The sequence below is a fragment of the Astyanax mexicanus genome, chromosome 8 (assembly GCF_023375975.1).
Source record: "Astyanax mexicanus isolate ESR-SI-001 chromosome 8, AstMex3_surface, whole genome shotgun sequence".
In the NCBI taxonomy this organism is placed as follows: domain Eukaryota; kingdom Metazoa; phylum Chordata; class Actinopteri; order Characiformes; family Acestrorhamphidae; genus Astyanax; species Astyanax mexicanus.
The window spans coordinates 29,040,590-29,057,688 of NC_064415.1; the positions used below are offsets into that span (position 1 = coordinate 29,040,590).

Consider the following 17,099-nt stretch of genomic DNA (forward strand, 5'->3'; position numbering starts at 1 on the left):
GTTAGTCTTAAACTTCTTTCACAAGCTTAGATAGATATTCATTTTTGAGTGTGGAGTTTCACTGTATTTGTGGGTGTTAAGATTTTAGTTTTCTCTGCTATTGAGTTTGGACTAATGGCTACAATCTAATAATGTAATAAAAACAAAAAGGGGAAAGCCAAAAACAGCAGACTCACAGAGTCTCCAGACTGCTACAATTATGCTGCTTGAATTTTGGAGCGACTGATATTTATAGGTAGATGAAAGCTGCTGGTCTGCCAGAGTGTATACAGCTATTCTCAGCTAGAAAAGCCAGTTATTATTCTCTGAGGTGTATTTTTATTTGAAAGTAATTTCAGGCATAGAATTTTTGTATTCTATAGTACTGTGCAAAGGTCTTAAGCTAAGCAGAAAGTGTTCTTTGGCTTGCACAAACTGTATATGTCTATACGTTCAAACCATTGTTGTCCTGATCAAGAGGCCTGATCATTCAGCCCTTGTCAAAGTTGCTTAGGCTTTCAGTTCTGCCCATTGCTCCAACATTCAGCACATCGACTACTGAGTACTAGTACTACTGACTGACAGGCACCATTGATGTAACTTTTAAGACAATCAACCTTATTCGCTTTACCCGGTCGTAATGTTTTGCCTCATCATTGTCTTTTTTTTTTTTTTTTTCGTCCTTCCTTTGATTACTTTTGGCAGGTACTGACCACTGCATACACAGGAACACCTCACAAGACCTTTTGTCAAGACCTTATATTTGACCCTTATCAAAGTGTCTTGAACCTTTTCACTTGCCCATTTTTTAAAAGAACTGGCTGTTCAATAGCTGTCTAACATCTACATACATCCCACCTCTTAATAGATCAGACTGTAAATAGATAATTTATGTTATTCCCTTAACCCCTTAACAGGCCAGAATTTGTGTCAATTGTCTGCCTGACATTACACCACTAAATCTTGAGGATATCTATTCAAGCATTACATAAAAAGCTTTCATGTTTTATAAGGAACATTACTGTAAAACAATATTGTAATTGTAATAGAACATTTTAAAAAGTATACAAATAAACTGAATACAAATAAAACAGTTTGTTCATGTCCTCCAAACCTTTAGTTTCGTTATGTTTGTCTAGTTTTTACGTCTTTTTTTTAAACATGAAGAATTTGGGTTGATTCCTGTTAATGATTTGAAATTATTAAGTGAAGCAGAGAGCTTCTCTAAGTTTCCTGTAGGAGATTTCAAAGCCCTCAATTTTTCAGAATGTAAATAATTTATTTTACTGCAGAAAAAAGGGTTCTGTATCACCTACACCTGTAAACCAGCATATGGGACAAGGCATTTTAAGTGGTTAACTTGTGCATTTAATGTTATGGCTGATCAATGTTAAATAAGCACAAATTATTTTGATATTATCTTTAAACACTCACTTGCTAGTTAAATTTTCACAATGCTGTATAATATATATATATATATATATATATATATATATATATATATATATATATATATATATATATATATATATATTGGTGGATTTCTATTAGAGCTTAGATCCAGCCTGACCCTATTAAAGCCTGTGCACGTTCTGCTCGATTCGGCTCGAGTTCGGTTTGGCAACAGGTCAGGCTTGGGCTTGGGCAAAGAATCTAAACTCTAATTTTTATATGCAAACATAACAAGCAATCCACATCTCTTTTCCAGTAAAGCAATTGAGTTTGAAATCACGATGTGTTTAACTCAGACAGCACATAATTACCAAACTTGCTTAAGTCACCGTCTTGGTCACTTTAGTTTGGCACAAAATTGCAGAGTAAATTGGTGAAATAAGCTAGTCTGCCATAAATCTCAACCTTATCTGGCAATCCAGCAGATCTAATGCTTACATAAGACATTTTCCATCCCAGTTCATGCGAGTCTGCTTTAGTCTCTCTCTTTTCTTCTCTCTCTCCTTTCTAAGCAGAGTTTCTCCTGGTGAACACCAGCATGACTGATGTTCTCATAACCACACTTTCCAGTTTGCCTGACCACCAGAAGGGCATTAGGTCCATGAAACAGCCATCTCCAATTCCAGGAAAACTCCTACTCCTCAGATTTCACACTTGGAGAAGTGACAAAAGCTTTCCTACTTCAAACCTCTGTGAGAATCTGTGCGTTTCATAAAACATGTTTAGAAATCTTTAATAAAAGGTGACCTACAAAGCAATAAAGAGCCAACCTAGATTTAAAACTGAAAACTCTCCCAGTTTTTAGCAAGCAGAGGTCTACCTTTGAATAGAACGTATTGTATACCGAACGCATTATTGCTCCTGGTTATAGAAGGCTTGATTAACAAAAGCACAGAGCACAATAAGCTGTTTTCTGGTGGACAATAAGGTATGAAACCAGTAACCTAGCAAGGCAAGTTATTCTTAAGCCACTAATCAGCTCCCAAAAGACATTGCTGTGCTTAATGTGGCTTAGAAACTAACCTAACCTCAAGTTTTTAAACACTGTTTCCACTCACTGTCTACTCTTAGCTGATCCACTTTGTAGATGTAAAATTAGAAAGCATAGCCCTGTGCAGTGACACTGTAGTGTTTGAAAACTCCAGCAGCACTGCTGTGTCTAATCCACTTGTACCAGCACAAAACACAAGTATCTTCTTCTAGTTTAGTCATTTTTGGCAACCATATCTAAATCACTATAAAAATTCGGAGAGCAGATTCAATTAAATAATAATTCTACTATTATAAATGTTTTTGGTGCACTTTCCTATACAGTACCAGTCAAACGCTTTAACACCTCTTCATTCAATGTTTTCTTTATTTTTTATTAAATGTATTACATTGTAGCAATTCCCTGACCTAAACCCTACTGAGATGCTTGATTTGGGATGAGTTAAAGCACACTATGAAGGAAAAGCAGCTACTGTTGAACTATTGTTCAGTCCCTCTAGGAACTCCTTCAAGACGCTGAGAAAACCATTCCTGGTAATGCCTGGAACCTTATGAAGACACTGAGAAAATACCAAGAGTGTGCAGCTCTGTTATCAAAGCTAAATGTGGCTACTTAAAAGGATCTAAAATATATAAAATGTTTAAAACTTTTTGTTAACATTTTTTTACATGTATTCCTGTATAGCTTTAACATCTTGAATATTAAATTTACAATGTTAATAACTAGTGCTTACAATATATTTAATGTAAAATATTGTTCAGTGTTTTGATTGATAATACTAATATTTCTGCTGAGGAAAGATATATATGTCCTTCATCTCAGTCACAAACATTGAGTGACCAACTGCTTCCATTCGGTTTCAGACAGAAAGTAAAAAAAAATACTGACAGATCAACACTGTGTATCACTCTGAAAGATATAGCTGCTCCTCCTCGAGCTCAGTGGCTATGACCCTTCACCAAGAACAACAGACCACAGTCAAAACATGCTCATGTTTTCACATCCCAGGCCAGACTAGTCTCCTTAAGATAGGAATATAAATAGACCATTAAAGAAAACATAACCAATTAAGACATCTGGAACACTGAAGTAGAGACACTGTATTTCAATGATAAATCAACATCTCATATCTTCTGAACATCAGCAGGTTGAAATATCAGTTTATCTTTTAGGAGTGTGTGCTAAAAGAGAATAATCAAAGTTTGTTTACAACCTTAATAGAGAGAATGTAAATCTTAAAATTAATGGAGACCAAGTCAACAAGAGATTCAAACAAAAAACACCAGCATGACTTCAAATACAAAAGTACATTTTCTAAAGAGAACGCATCATGTTTACACAGCTAAAATGGATTCCACTTGCAATACAGACAGTTGCTAGGCTAGTTGCTATGTGCTTCTACCTGGTTCCCATGGTGTTGTAAGATGGTTGCTCTAGTTTCCCTAAGTGGCTGCCTAATGGTTTCTGCGGTACCCCAGGTGTTTGCCATGCTGTTGCTAAGTGGTTACTTTGGTATCTCAGCTGGTTACTACTGTGTGGCTGAGGGTATGCTAGGTGACTTCTATGCTGTTATGGTGTTGCTAAATGGTTGCTATGGTACTGGGTGTAACAACAGCTTTGCTAATTAGTTATGATGGAGTTGTCAGGTGGTTGCTCTGATATCCCAGGTGCTACTGAGATAAGTGGACACAAGATGGGTGCACAACATTTTTGCACTTTATTTATTCATATGGGGAATAAATTAGCAAAAATATGTTGCAATTTAAAAAAGCAATTGAAAATGTGCATACAAGCCCATATTGACCCAACAGTTTGAATTCAGAAAAGTGCTGATATCTCATAAACTGCAGGATAAGATAAGCAGTAAATATCAGTCAGAAAAAATGATGAGCAGAAGAAAAGAAGATACATTGTATAACAGTATAGTTATCTGATTTATAGGACAGTACAATTATCTGTATTTGAATGTGTAACAGAGCATTCACAAAAAAACTAACAATTACTGTCCATGGTAACACTTTATAATACTGTTCCATAGTTAATAGGTAACTAAGCAGGAACTAAGCAGTAACTGATTAATAGTGCTGCAGTAACACCTAAATATTTTCTATTAACTACCAGGGAGTACTGAATAATTACTTAGTATATAGTACTGAACTAATGATTATAGTAGTTCACTATTAACTCCACAATAATTACTGAGACTTACATATCTCCCAGAGAACTACTACTAATTATGTCTCCTTTATAATAACTATTCATTAATTTCTGCTCAAATCAACATTAACTACTGAAAACCCTTACATGCCACCTGGGGAACTATAGATCTAAATCAGGCATATTTGAGTTAAATGCATATTAATTGAAAGCATTTTTGAATTAAGCAAGTGACACCATTTGTAGTAGTGGTAACCTTAATTACCTTATTATCCTCAGTTCCTTCCAAATATTAGCAACATATAGTAAAATACTACAGTTATTGCTTAACCATCATTTTTGGAAGAAAAAAAACAACATTATAACGTAATATTATTGCATAGAAGACATTGCTGAAAGTTCTCCAGAAGGCATCTAAGACTCTAAGAATGACTGTAAGACAGTAATAATGTAACAATCATTGCTTTATTATTAGGTATCAGCCTTATAAAAGTGCAGCCTTTGCAGTCTCACAGAGTTTTTTTTTTTTTATCTGCGCATTATTAGGGTAATTACGGTAATTTCACAGCGAACGCAGCTCTCCTGGTCCTTCGTGTAAATTCTCTGCTGTGCTGCTGCTGCTGGAGGAGAGACTGCTGCTTTCATATTTCTGTATTTGATTGAAAATAAACTAGTAATCAAGATATTGAGATCTTTTACAGCTTATTTTACCCCCGGATCAGATGAGGACTCTTTGTGGGTTGTTAACCAGCTTTAGGATGTGTGTAGGCCAGCTAAATTAGCTAAGTTGTGTGTGTTAGTTAACTGTCTAAGTTAACTAGGTTATGTGTGTGTTAGTTAGCTAGGTTATGTGTGTTCGTTTGCTAGCTAAGTTAGCAAGGGAAAATGTGTGTGTTAGGTAAGTTAATTGTGTTAGCTAGTTTAAATGTGTGTGTGTTAGTTAACTAGGTTAAATGTGTGTGTGTTAGTAAGCTAGGTTAAATGTGTGTTATTATTATTATTATTATTATTATTAATGTATATTTCCCTTTATAATGCTGTGACATGATCTGCCGTAACTCCTAAAGAACACAGTAACTCCTCAGTAATTAGTAATTAGTTACCATGTTTCTCACTTTATAATACTGTGACATGATTTGCAGTAACTCCTAAAGAAGAACACAGTAACTCCTCAGTAATTTGTAATTAGTTACCATGTTTCTCACTTTATAATACTGTGATATGATTTGCAGTAACTCCTAAAGAAGAACACAGTAACTCCCCAGTAATTAGTAATTAGTTATCATGTTTCTCACTTTATAATACTGTGTTCTGATCTGCAGTAACTCCTCAGTAATTAGTAATTAGTTACCATGTTTCTCACTTTATAATACTGTGACATGATCTGCAGTAACTCCTCAGTAATTAGTTAACATGTTTCTCACTTTATAATACTGTGTTCTGATCTGCAGTAACTCCTCAGTAATTAGTAATTAGTTACCATGTTTCTCACTTTATAATACTGTGACATGATCTGCAGTAACTCCTAAAGAAGAACACAGTAACTCCTCAGTAATTAATAATTAGTTACCATGTTTCTCACTTTATAATACTGTGACATGATCTGCAGTAACTCCTAAAGAAGAACACAGTAACTCCTCAGTCATTAGTAATGGGTTACCGTGTGCTGCTGTTAACTCCTGAAAAAAGAAGACAGGGACCCCTTATTAATTATCTATGAAGAACACAGGGATGCCTAGTCCGTTATCTAACACAAATATTTATTCATTTAAACATGATTTCCTCCAGAATAAGGATGTAGGACACAACCTACAGTAAAGCTGTATGTGAGCCATCACTTCTACTGAGCACATCTCCAGGAGGACCGAAGAAGAGCACAGGTTTAGAATAAACACCTGTAACACACTGACAGAATATTACAAAAATGGGGGTTAAGCAGACTACTGCACATTTCAGTGTGTCTAACATTTGGAAGATATTGAGCATACTAAGGTAAGTAAGGTTAATATATGATAAGTGGTGTCACTGACTTTAATATCACCACTGATAGAATAACCTGCAGCAGCAGATAAACACACTGAGGCTAGGGATCGGCGCTGTGGAATTACCGTAATTACCCTAATAATGCGCACAAAAGTCTGTGAGACTGCAAGGCTGAAGATGAACGTTTATAAGGTTGGTGCTTAAAATTAAAGCAGTGACCGTTAAAACAAAATTGAGTATAGTCAGTCTTATAGTCTTAGATGCCTTCTGGAGAACATATATAATGTCTACTATGTAATAATATTAAGTTATAAAGTTTAAGCAGATTACAACACACTGTAGTATTTTACTATATGTTGCTAATATTTGGAAGATAATGATGATAATAAGGTAATTAATGTCACTACTACTACAAATGGTGTCACTGGCTTCAAATATGCCTTTAATATCACCACTGATTAAATAACTGTTTGTGTAGACTGATTTAGATCTATAGTTCCCCAGGTGGCATGTAAGGGTTTTCAGTAGTTAATGTTGATTTGAGCAGAAATTAATGAATAGTTATTATAAAGGAGACATAATTAGTAGTAGTTCTCTGGGAGATATGTAAGTCTCAGTAATTATTGTGGAGTTAATAGTGAACTACTATAATCATTAGTTCAGTACTATATACTAAGTAATTATTCAGTACTCCCTGGTAGTTAATAGAAAATATTTAGGTGTTACTGCAGCACTATTAATTAGTTACTGCTTAGTTCCTGCTTAGTTACCTATTAACTATGGAACAGTATTATAAAGTGTTACCCTGTCCATTTATTGTTTAATTTTCTAACAAGGTTTCCTGCCTGAGCACAAATCTGCAGGTATTTTTTAAATCAATGCATATGTCTAAAAAGCTAGTTTTAAAAATATTATAATAATATCAACTTAAAGTATGCAAATCTGTGCAAAATTGCATTATACTTTATTCTTTACATTATATTCTGCTGTTTCTTTCATTATCCCAAATTTTGGAAATGGGGGATTATATTAAAAACATAAATGAACATACTGCACACTATAAAATACCAGAAGCATTCAGTCTGCCCGAATAAGCCTTTTTGTTTTTAATGTTTCTGCTATGCTTACCTCAAGGTCATCCAGTGAACGAGCCAGACTGAGTCTCTTGGCCTGAGCTGCTGTTCGCCGAACAGAAGAGCGTCCTCTAGTGAGACCCCAAAACCTGGAACCCTAGGAGTGAAATATACAATATAACATAAGTGTTGGTATTATTTAGTATTAACTGTTAGTATCTGTAGTTTTTACTTTTCATCCATTAACAAGGGAGTTATTAAAAAAAAACTTTTCAACAGGATAAAATGGTATGTATGCTTGGGGGCTTGATTTTATTCACCTGTGTGTGAGTAATTGATTGGAATGTGAGTTTAATGATTTGGATGGGTGAACGAATACTTTTACAATATAGTGTACTTTATTAAGGTGTTCTTCATATTTTACAGTACATTGTCTTTTCTCCTTAGCATATCCAGACATTATCTTTTAACCATATTGGCCAGCCCTACTTGATGCTGAGTGATTGAAACAACTATTTTACAGTCTATGTACAATCTTCCTCTTATATGTTCATATTGCTGGATTTGGTGAACAGAACAAATTTCCATATACATTTGCACATAAATTCCCACATGAAGTTTAACTTACACCCACTTTACCTGCACATTTGAACCACACATTTTAGCCTATATAATTTTCTTTAAAAAGATAACTAAAAACATATACACACTGAACATTTGTTTGACTGGAATGCCTAGCAGTAATAAACATGATATCACACATACCAAAAAAACCCTGTAATTTCCTTTCCATCTAAATACGGTGCTCCCTCAGAACAGATGGAAGGCCCAGAGTTAACCGAGTTAATCTTAGCATCATCCCTTAAGACAAAAATATGCCGTCTTGAGGAAGAAACACTGTCTAGCAAACACTAGCAAACAGAATTAGCAAAAGCCTGAGGCAAAGCTTCATTTCAACCTGGATTTCAACAGAATTCCCTAAAGTAATACAACACTGTGTGCAGGCTGAGGGTAAAATCAAATAAAGAGCCTGAACATGGTTAATGCTGGGTTTTTGTATGATGTGGACAATTACATTTACAGCACATAATCAAACTAATGGACACACCATGACAGATTAAGACTGAGGAGTGTTAGAGGTCAGTTAGACTAAACACAGTCCTATTCCATTATTCTGCTCCCAGAACAGCCTGTGATTAGTGGCTAGCCAATGGTTGCTAGGTGACTCCACTGAATCTAAACAGAGCTTAGCTGCTTTCACACTGATCTATCCGGGTGTAATCATATTGGGCTCCACTAATCAACACAACAGCTCCATCTGCTGTGCCTCAGCTATGCCGCACCATCTGTTTTTTCACTCAGATCAGTGCTGGATAGTCCAGGATAGGCTTAGTGTGCAGCTAAGCTTGCTACTTGCAGTCTGGTATCCTTTGTGAAAAGGAAGTATAACTAAGAGCACTAAAAGTATGTTCAAATTAGGTAGAGCTAAAAGTACATTTTCTTTTTCACATACCTCTTGAAATAGACATTAAAAATATTTTCTCTGTATTTTCATAAAAATATATTTTAAGCAATATACATTAAATCATACTTCAGTGTGTTGATATAAAATATGTGTACTTGTTAACATACTGAAACCTGTTCGAATCCCATTCATGTAGCTTGCCATCAGCTGCTGGAGCCCTGAGAGAGCACAACTGGCCTAATTTCTCTGGGTGGGTAGGATGGCGCTCTTTCCCCTCATCACTCTTAGGGTGATGTCAATCAGCACAAGGTGTCTGTGAGCTGATATATCAGAACCGAGTCGCTGCGTTTTCCTCGGAGCGTGCTGTGATGCTGCTCGACAATGCTGCATCAGCAGCAGTTCAAAAAAGAGGCGGTGGCTGACTTCACATGTGTCACCCTCCTGCTGTTGGGACATTACTGATATGATAGGGGGAGAGGGTCTTAATGAGTGGGTTAGGTAATTGGCCTTGTAAATTGGGGTTGAAAATGGGATAAAAATAAAAAAATTAAAAATATATATAAAAAGGTATTATTTAAAAGTATATTTTAAAATGTTTCTCACATATTGATGCATACATCTTATGCCAAGAAATGTACAGTAAAGTAATATACCAAATTAAATTATTTTATTATTTTTCAGTTTCAGCCTAATAAAGTGACATTTAGGGTTTGCCAAATGTTTGAGCAGTGTAGCCTTGGTGAGTCACTTACACCATTCCCATTGGCTCCTGGCACGCTATTTGCATACTAGGCATGTCTTTCCCTCTTTCACTATGAAGTTATTTCTCCTAGACTACCATCTCTTATGTGTGCAGTTGAGCTCTTAGTGTTATTGTATTTACCTGAGCTCAGTGTTGAGGGCTTTAGGAGTAAGTTGAATTCTTTGCTGCTGAGAGTGGGTCATGAATTACACGTAGAAGTGGCATTAAATACTGCTTAAAGTGCAATACAGTGTAGTTTCTCTACAATAGCATTAAAGTGTACAATATGTACACAATACGTGCATCAATACACAAAGTGGTACATTAACAATTATGTTTGCATATGTTTGCAGAAATTGTATGAACGGAGCACAACTAAAGCACAATGTTTATGTTGTATTTAAATATGGCTTGATTACAGTTTAAATATAATTAACTAAAAGTTATAAGATGCTCTAAAATAATACATTTAGTATGTTCTTAAGTATGTATAAAGTAAGTATAAATTCTAATGCTTAAAGCATGTACTTTTCCATGTTTAGTTTACTTTTAAAAAAATATACAAGGAATAAGATTAAGATATTCTTTTTTACTTATTCACCTAATGACTGTTTCATAAAAAAAAAGTTTGCAACTTATCTAATACATAAGATTACTTTAACCTGAGAGATCCATGGTTATGTGGTATCACCACAGCTCATCCTCAGGTCATGGAGGGTCACAACCCTACAGAGATTAGTCTTCTCCCTCTGTCTTAGACTCGTAAAGGCCTGTGTAATTAGCTAAATGAGCTAAATAAGGTGTGTTAAATGGAGTAGAAGGCTAAAGTGTGCAGTGGAATGGCCTATAGTCCTCCTTTCCTTTAGACACCCTTGGCTTATAGAGTGGGATCTTGTCTAAAGGCCAGCCTCCATTCCACCTGACACCCCTGACTTAAAGTGAGATCTTATTATCTGCATCTCAGTGTTGCTATATGCATTAAGGACAGTTCAAAGGTTCAGACGATATTATGTGTACAGGAGATAGAAATGGCCGAAGCCACCTACATTAAAGTTTAATCTGATCATGTGTATTTTTAACTGGATTCTGAATATCTTATATGAAGGATGGCATTAAAATGAGCTATTTTTAGTTAAAGCATTTCACTTAAGATGATTAATTGGTGAGTCAAAATGGGGAACGAGTCTAAGGGAGTTTATGATACTTAATGCTATGTATTGATATGATACAATTTATTATGTTATCAATATACTGTCCTACCCCTAGTAAAGACTAACATCACAACAGATGTATGTTTTTGGCTGAACTTCAAATATCTCCTTACTCCATATATACTGCATAAAGCAAACAACTACAACATGCATACATGCAGATAGACTTCAGATAGATTTCATATTTTATCCTATGAATATATTAATTACAAATCTATAATTCTCTGTAATTGTTTAGTATACCATAAGGGAGTAGGGTTATTTAGGATTAAATCTCTGTGGGGGGGGTTTCTTCCTCCTATTTCGAGGTGTGTTGATGTCTCCACATCTCTCTTTATAAGGTACAATCACCCTAACCATTTTGTCTCTGTGTGGATGGAAATATTTTAAAAGAAGGAATCTCTGTTTTCAGAAATAGGCCTATCCGAATATGCGTTGACACAGTATTAAATTAACAGAATAAACAACCAGCCACTTGTACTAATGACAGCGATATGCAATCAGATGATTAAATGCCACAAATCTTACCTTGTTATCCCCATTCTTATTTTTAGAACCACTGCTGAAGAGTTTCCGAGTCAGGCTGTGCTGAGGCCCTTCAAGGTCCCCTGGCGTTCTGTATCTCAGCGTAGGGATTTTTTCCATGGCAGGTGGCAAAGTGCCGTTTTTGTCCTTGAGTCCATTGGAATCAGTGTCTGCCAAGCTTTCAATGCTATTAGGCCGAGGTTTCTGCCAGCGTGATCGGATGGCAACAGAGGGCCAGCGCTGACTGCCCCTGCGTTTGGATGGATTTTCAGGCACATTTGTTTGTTTGACTGGGGACAGAGTTGGCACTGGTGCACAGCCTGAGCCCTCTGGCTTGGTAGTAGCACCTGTTTGTGGACTCACAGGTACAGCAGGGGCTGGAAATGGCTCTGAAAGGAGGCACCTACGTTCTACCTTAAGAGATTTTCCATTCCTTTCTCTGGAAGAGTACGGAGGAGGTTTATCCCAAAGATGACCAGAAGAGTTTGGAGAGGGGAGACTCCATCGGTCAGCCAGGCTTTCGTGATCTTCTGGAGACACGTTGCTAATCCCGCTGTCACCGCTACCACTGTTTCGGGTGTTTCTATCACTTTCATCAGCATCCTCACTGTCCAGTTTAAGTCTCAACTTCTCAACATAGTCTCCCATGTCAGTGTAGAGGACGGACACAAACTGCACAATGGAGTATGGAGTCTGAGGAAACTCCAAGCATCCCTGGGTGTCAGGATCAGGAGTGCACGAGAAGCCAAAGTGCTCAGTGATATTTTGGTGCTCTTTGTGATCGTACAATTCTGGGTCTATAAAGAATACGTGGCACAATGTCTTCAGACAGGTGCTTTCTTCTGCTTTGTTTTTGTCAGTTTTAGTTCCATCCATTGAGAGAAAACAGAAGAATCTATTGTCTTCAGAGCATATTACACACAAAGCCAGGTTCTCTGCAGGATATGTGGCCAAAGCCACATCCCTGTCATCACAAAGCTGCACGCAATTGCATTTGATTCTCATCATCACCAGCGAGTGGGTTTTCTGCTCAATTCCAATTCGGCTGATGCAGCTCCGAATTGTTTGTATGGTGCTTTCTTCAGAGCGTGAAGTCACTAGATCCAGTTCCATGGAGCTTATGTAACCGACCACCATTTCCACATTGAGGGCACTGGAGTCAGGCAAAATATTATTCTGACACTGAAAGTCAGAAAAGACTGAATCCTTACTCATAACACGAGTTGGCTCCTCCATACCAATGGCATGGGGGTGGCTGCATTTGGATTGACTTTGATGACCCCAGTAAGACATATCTGGTTCAGACATGGGTCTCTGCTTAGACTCCTTTTTGGAATAGGAATTAACAGACGTTTGGCCTGAAATCTCAAAAACAGTATCAAAACTTCCCACTGATTGCATCAATGGCTCACGCATACTTTTCTCATGTGGTTTCTCAAAGGTACTGGAATCCATCTTTCCAGGATTTAGCCATGTCTGTGTCTGATTTATCTGAAACGCCAGCTCCTCGTCACTAGAGCCAGACTCAACGAACGGCTCGTCAGCTGATGTGACAAGCAAACAAAGTGAACGTGAAGACGAGCCAATGAGCTCCACCACATTGTCATGTGAGGCCTTAGACACATCCGTTCCATTCACACTCAAAATGTAGTCACCAGGTCTCAGTCCAACACTATAAGCAGGGCTCCCCTTCATAATTCCTCTCAAGATGCAGGGAGCCTGGCCAGCCATGGTGAATCCATATCCAGCCCTCCCACGTTCCATCTCCACCCTGCGGACTGTCGAGCTTGGAGGAAGGTCCAGACATCTCCTCACAGCTCCAGGTGGCTCCACAACCCTCATTTCTGAGATACCTCCAAATCACAGCAGACTGAATAATTTCGGAAGTTGAATGTGCTGATCACAGCAGAAAGCAATGGCCAGCAGACATCCTAACTAAAATAAGAAAAGAGAAAAACAGACTGTAATACACCATAAAGTAGAGCATTGTATTGGCAAGAATCTTGTAATACCATATGTATCTTGATAGAGTTGATAAGTTAAGATTCAAAGTTATTTTAATATTACTCCAACCAAATACTAGCTATTCTAGGGATATTGTTGCTGTCTAATGAAAAACATGTATCTCCAAAACAGAAACATTAGAGGGGACAGATAAAACTTTCAACGAAATCAATGTAAAATATTGTTATTATTTCAGGTAATTTTGGAAAATTTCTATTGGTCCATTTATGAAGACATTTTGACACAGTGTAAGGGACAGTTTGTGTGTTCAAATTATGTAGTAAACTAAAAATCGACCCAGATACTTGTATCTCACTGGACAGCAACAACATATTTGCTTGTTTTATATATTTGATTGTTTGATGAAAAACACAAAATATAATATTGTGATATTTCGATATACAGCTGTGGAAAATATTAAGAGACCACTTCAGTTTCTAAATCAGTTTTTCTGATTTTGCTATTCATAGGTATATGTTTGGGTAAAATGAACATTGTTGTTTTATTCTATAAACTACAGACAACATTTCTCCTAAATTCCAAATAAAAATATTGTCATTTAGAGCATTTATTTGCAGAAAATGAGAAATGGCTGAAATAACTAAAACTATGCAGAGCTTTCAGACCTCAAATAATGCAAAGAAAACAGGTTTCATATTCACAAAGTTGTAAGAGTTCAGGAATCAGTATTTGGTGGAATAACCCTGTTTTTTAATCACAGTTTACATGCATCTTGGCATGTTCTACTCCACAAGTCTTACACACTGCTTTTGGATAACTTTATGCCACTCCTGGTGCAAAAACTAAAGCAGTTCAGCTTGGTTTAATGGCTTGTGATCATCCATCTTCCCTTTTGATTATATTCCAGAGGATTTAAATTTGGTAAAATCAAAGAAACTCATAATTTATAGGTGGTTTCTTATTTTTCTACAGAGCTGTATATCTATTTACTTAAAACCTTACCATAAAGTAATGTTTATACATTTTTAAAACAAACAGCAAAACTGATGCAATACATTTAGCAAGCCTGATAATGAATAAATAAATACAATAATAAAAAATAAAAATAAAATACATAACATTTATTTTAAATATATTTTAGATTTTGTTAATTTAGCTAGCTACAGAAAAACAGATACATGGGAGACTTTGTTTTGACATTTTAGGAATCCTGACTTTTAAAACAAACAACACAATAATTAATTATGCAACAAATCTAGCTATTTTAAGTAGTAAAAAAAAAAAAAAGAAGTAAATAATAATATAAATAAAAAATAATTAATTCACTTCAGATTTTGTTCAGGCAAAGGAAAAGAGCAGCGCGCGACTCTTTGTTTTGACGTTTCAGCTTCAATTCTCTTATTAAAATCACTGCCACGTTCAAATAAATCAGATAAAAACACTGCTGACAGAGTATATTTACAAAACTATAAACTATTAAATGAAGTCTGTATTTATTTCAGTAAATAACATTACGTTAGCTAGTTTAGCTGGTTAACCCACCGCAGGGACTCTCCTTTACCCTCACGCGGTTTTTAACCTTAAGGCTAAAAGGCTACTGTTACTGGACCAAAGTCGATTAACTCACTTAAGTTAGTAAACTACAGTGAAAACTACTATTTTAACATATTAAAAATTTGCTAAACACTCCTGAAATGTTCTCTATTATCAAGAATAGAGAGAAAGTTTCTTACCTGGTGAAATTTCGTCCGTATTTCCAAACTTTGAGTTTTTTTAAACGCGTCCCCTCAGGACAACCGCTGCCATTCACTATTGTACAGAACACAAAGCGTCATTCAGTCACTATGGCACCGTAACGTTTACAAACTCGCAGGAGCGCTCCCATTGGTCAAATCACCCGTCAATCAAGCACTGCGTTTAAACCAATACTTAACGCTTATTGGTGTTCGGTGAACCACGTGCTGTGCTCAGTGGAGCGGGTGCTCTGACGCTTCAGGTGGGTGGGACAGAAGGAGGCTAATAATGAATAAATCCGTGGCTGCTGTCTGTCCCGGGTCAGGACTGTGCCCGACACCGAGCCATTCGCTTCATTTTCACACTTTTCAGACATTTTCTGTAATAATAAACAGAAGAAAGGTAAGGTAGTGTGTCTGCACGCGAAGTAAATCGATTTTAAAATGGCTTTTTAAATAAGTTAACAATGTGTTTTATTGGGGAAAATCCGTATCTGTGTATGAAGGACTCAACTTGAGCTCAGTCAGTTTATTGACTTTTAGATACATACATTTTAATGAGCTTCAACTCTCGGAAGGTTCATTTTCTTCATTAATTAAACCGTGTGCTTGTACTATTTACATTATTATAAACTGCAATATCATTACTTTGGGCCATTTCATTGAATGGGTGCCATTTCTGTCCCCAGGAAATTACATGCATAAGTGTGCACACAAAATAACTTTAAAATACATTTGATTATTAAGCATATTGTCTTGTACATTGACCTAATTGCAAAAGTATCATATGTAATTAAAAATAATAATAAAAACTAATTATAACACTGAAAAAAATACATGTGTTACCTGTCCCCACTCTCTAACTATAAACTTTACCATGAAATATAATTATTAAAATTATTAATGATTAAAATAGCTATTTTTCATGTTTTTGCTAATTCTATGCTAAAACTGTTACTTTTATTCCTGTTACTTAAAACATAAAAAGTAACAAGATGCTTTCAAACACATTAAGTGTTGTTAAGAATTAACAAAATTTTGGGATATGAACCACGCCTCAATTTCCCGTGCTCCTCCCCCTGGTCCTATATATATACCTTCCAGGTGCTCACCTACACGACTTTCGACCTCGCACCCACCTCCACCCCATCACCACCCTAATCTTCACTCTCATCTTCATCACTCATCTTCATTACTCCTAGCTGCGGGGGGGACCTGGCTTGAGAACCGTCTCAAGCTGTTCTGAACTGTACCCCAAGCAACATCATCACAGTTCCCCTCCCCGCATCGCGTAGGCGGGGTTCATTATAGCAAAATGGCAAGAAATTCAAGTAATTAATTCTTGACGAGTTCACTCGTGCCGCAGGACTCTTCTCTTTTATTATTTTTCTGGTTTTGATTTTACTTTTCTCTTCGGTGGTCTGCGATGTTGTGCTGTTGTACCACTCGTGTGCCAGGTGAGCTGTTGACTGAAAGCCATTTCAGTTGACTCAACCTCATAAAATCGCAAGATGTGCAAATCTGTAATCTACACAAGAGGTTCTGCTTTGAATAATTTAAATAATAAAACATATCCTGGTTTGTTTCAAATTTTTTGTTTATAAATAATTTCATATGTTTACCTTCATAATTTGATTGACTTTAGTATTAATCTACAATGCAGCTCTTTTAGATCAGGTACATTAAGACACCAAAACCTACCTGGAATTACTGTACACAAGGAATATCCCTTTCACACAGAGCCAGTCCTTCATTTTTTTTTACATAGTAAATTGTTGTTGTTCATATTAATATAGCTAAGATCACTACTATTTCATGGAAAA

The 17,099-nt window shown here is 36.3% G+C and overlaps 1 protein-coding gene across 1 annotated transcript in view; it reads right to left on the minus strand.

Annotated features, from left to right (window-relative positions):
* The window catches only part of rgs12a (regulator of G protein signaling 12a), a 56,926-nt gene extending 41,544 nt beyond the window's left edge, over positions 1 to 15,382 (minus strand). The window contains exons 1-3 of the mRNA XM_015607307.3: positions 15,277 to 15,382; positions 11,582 to 13,513; positions 7,691 to 7,792 (exon numbers count right to left, since the gene is read on the minus strand). Of these exons, the coding sequence (XP_015462793.3) occupies positions 7,691 to 7,792; positions 11,582 to 13,420 (1,941 nt within the window). The 5' untranslated portion in view covers positions 13,421 to 13,513; positions 15,277 to 15,382. The remainder of the gene's footprint in view (positions 1 to 7,690; positions 7,793 to 11,581; positions 13,514 to 15,276) is intronic.
* Positions 15,383 to 17,099: the final 1,717 nt, after the last annotated feature.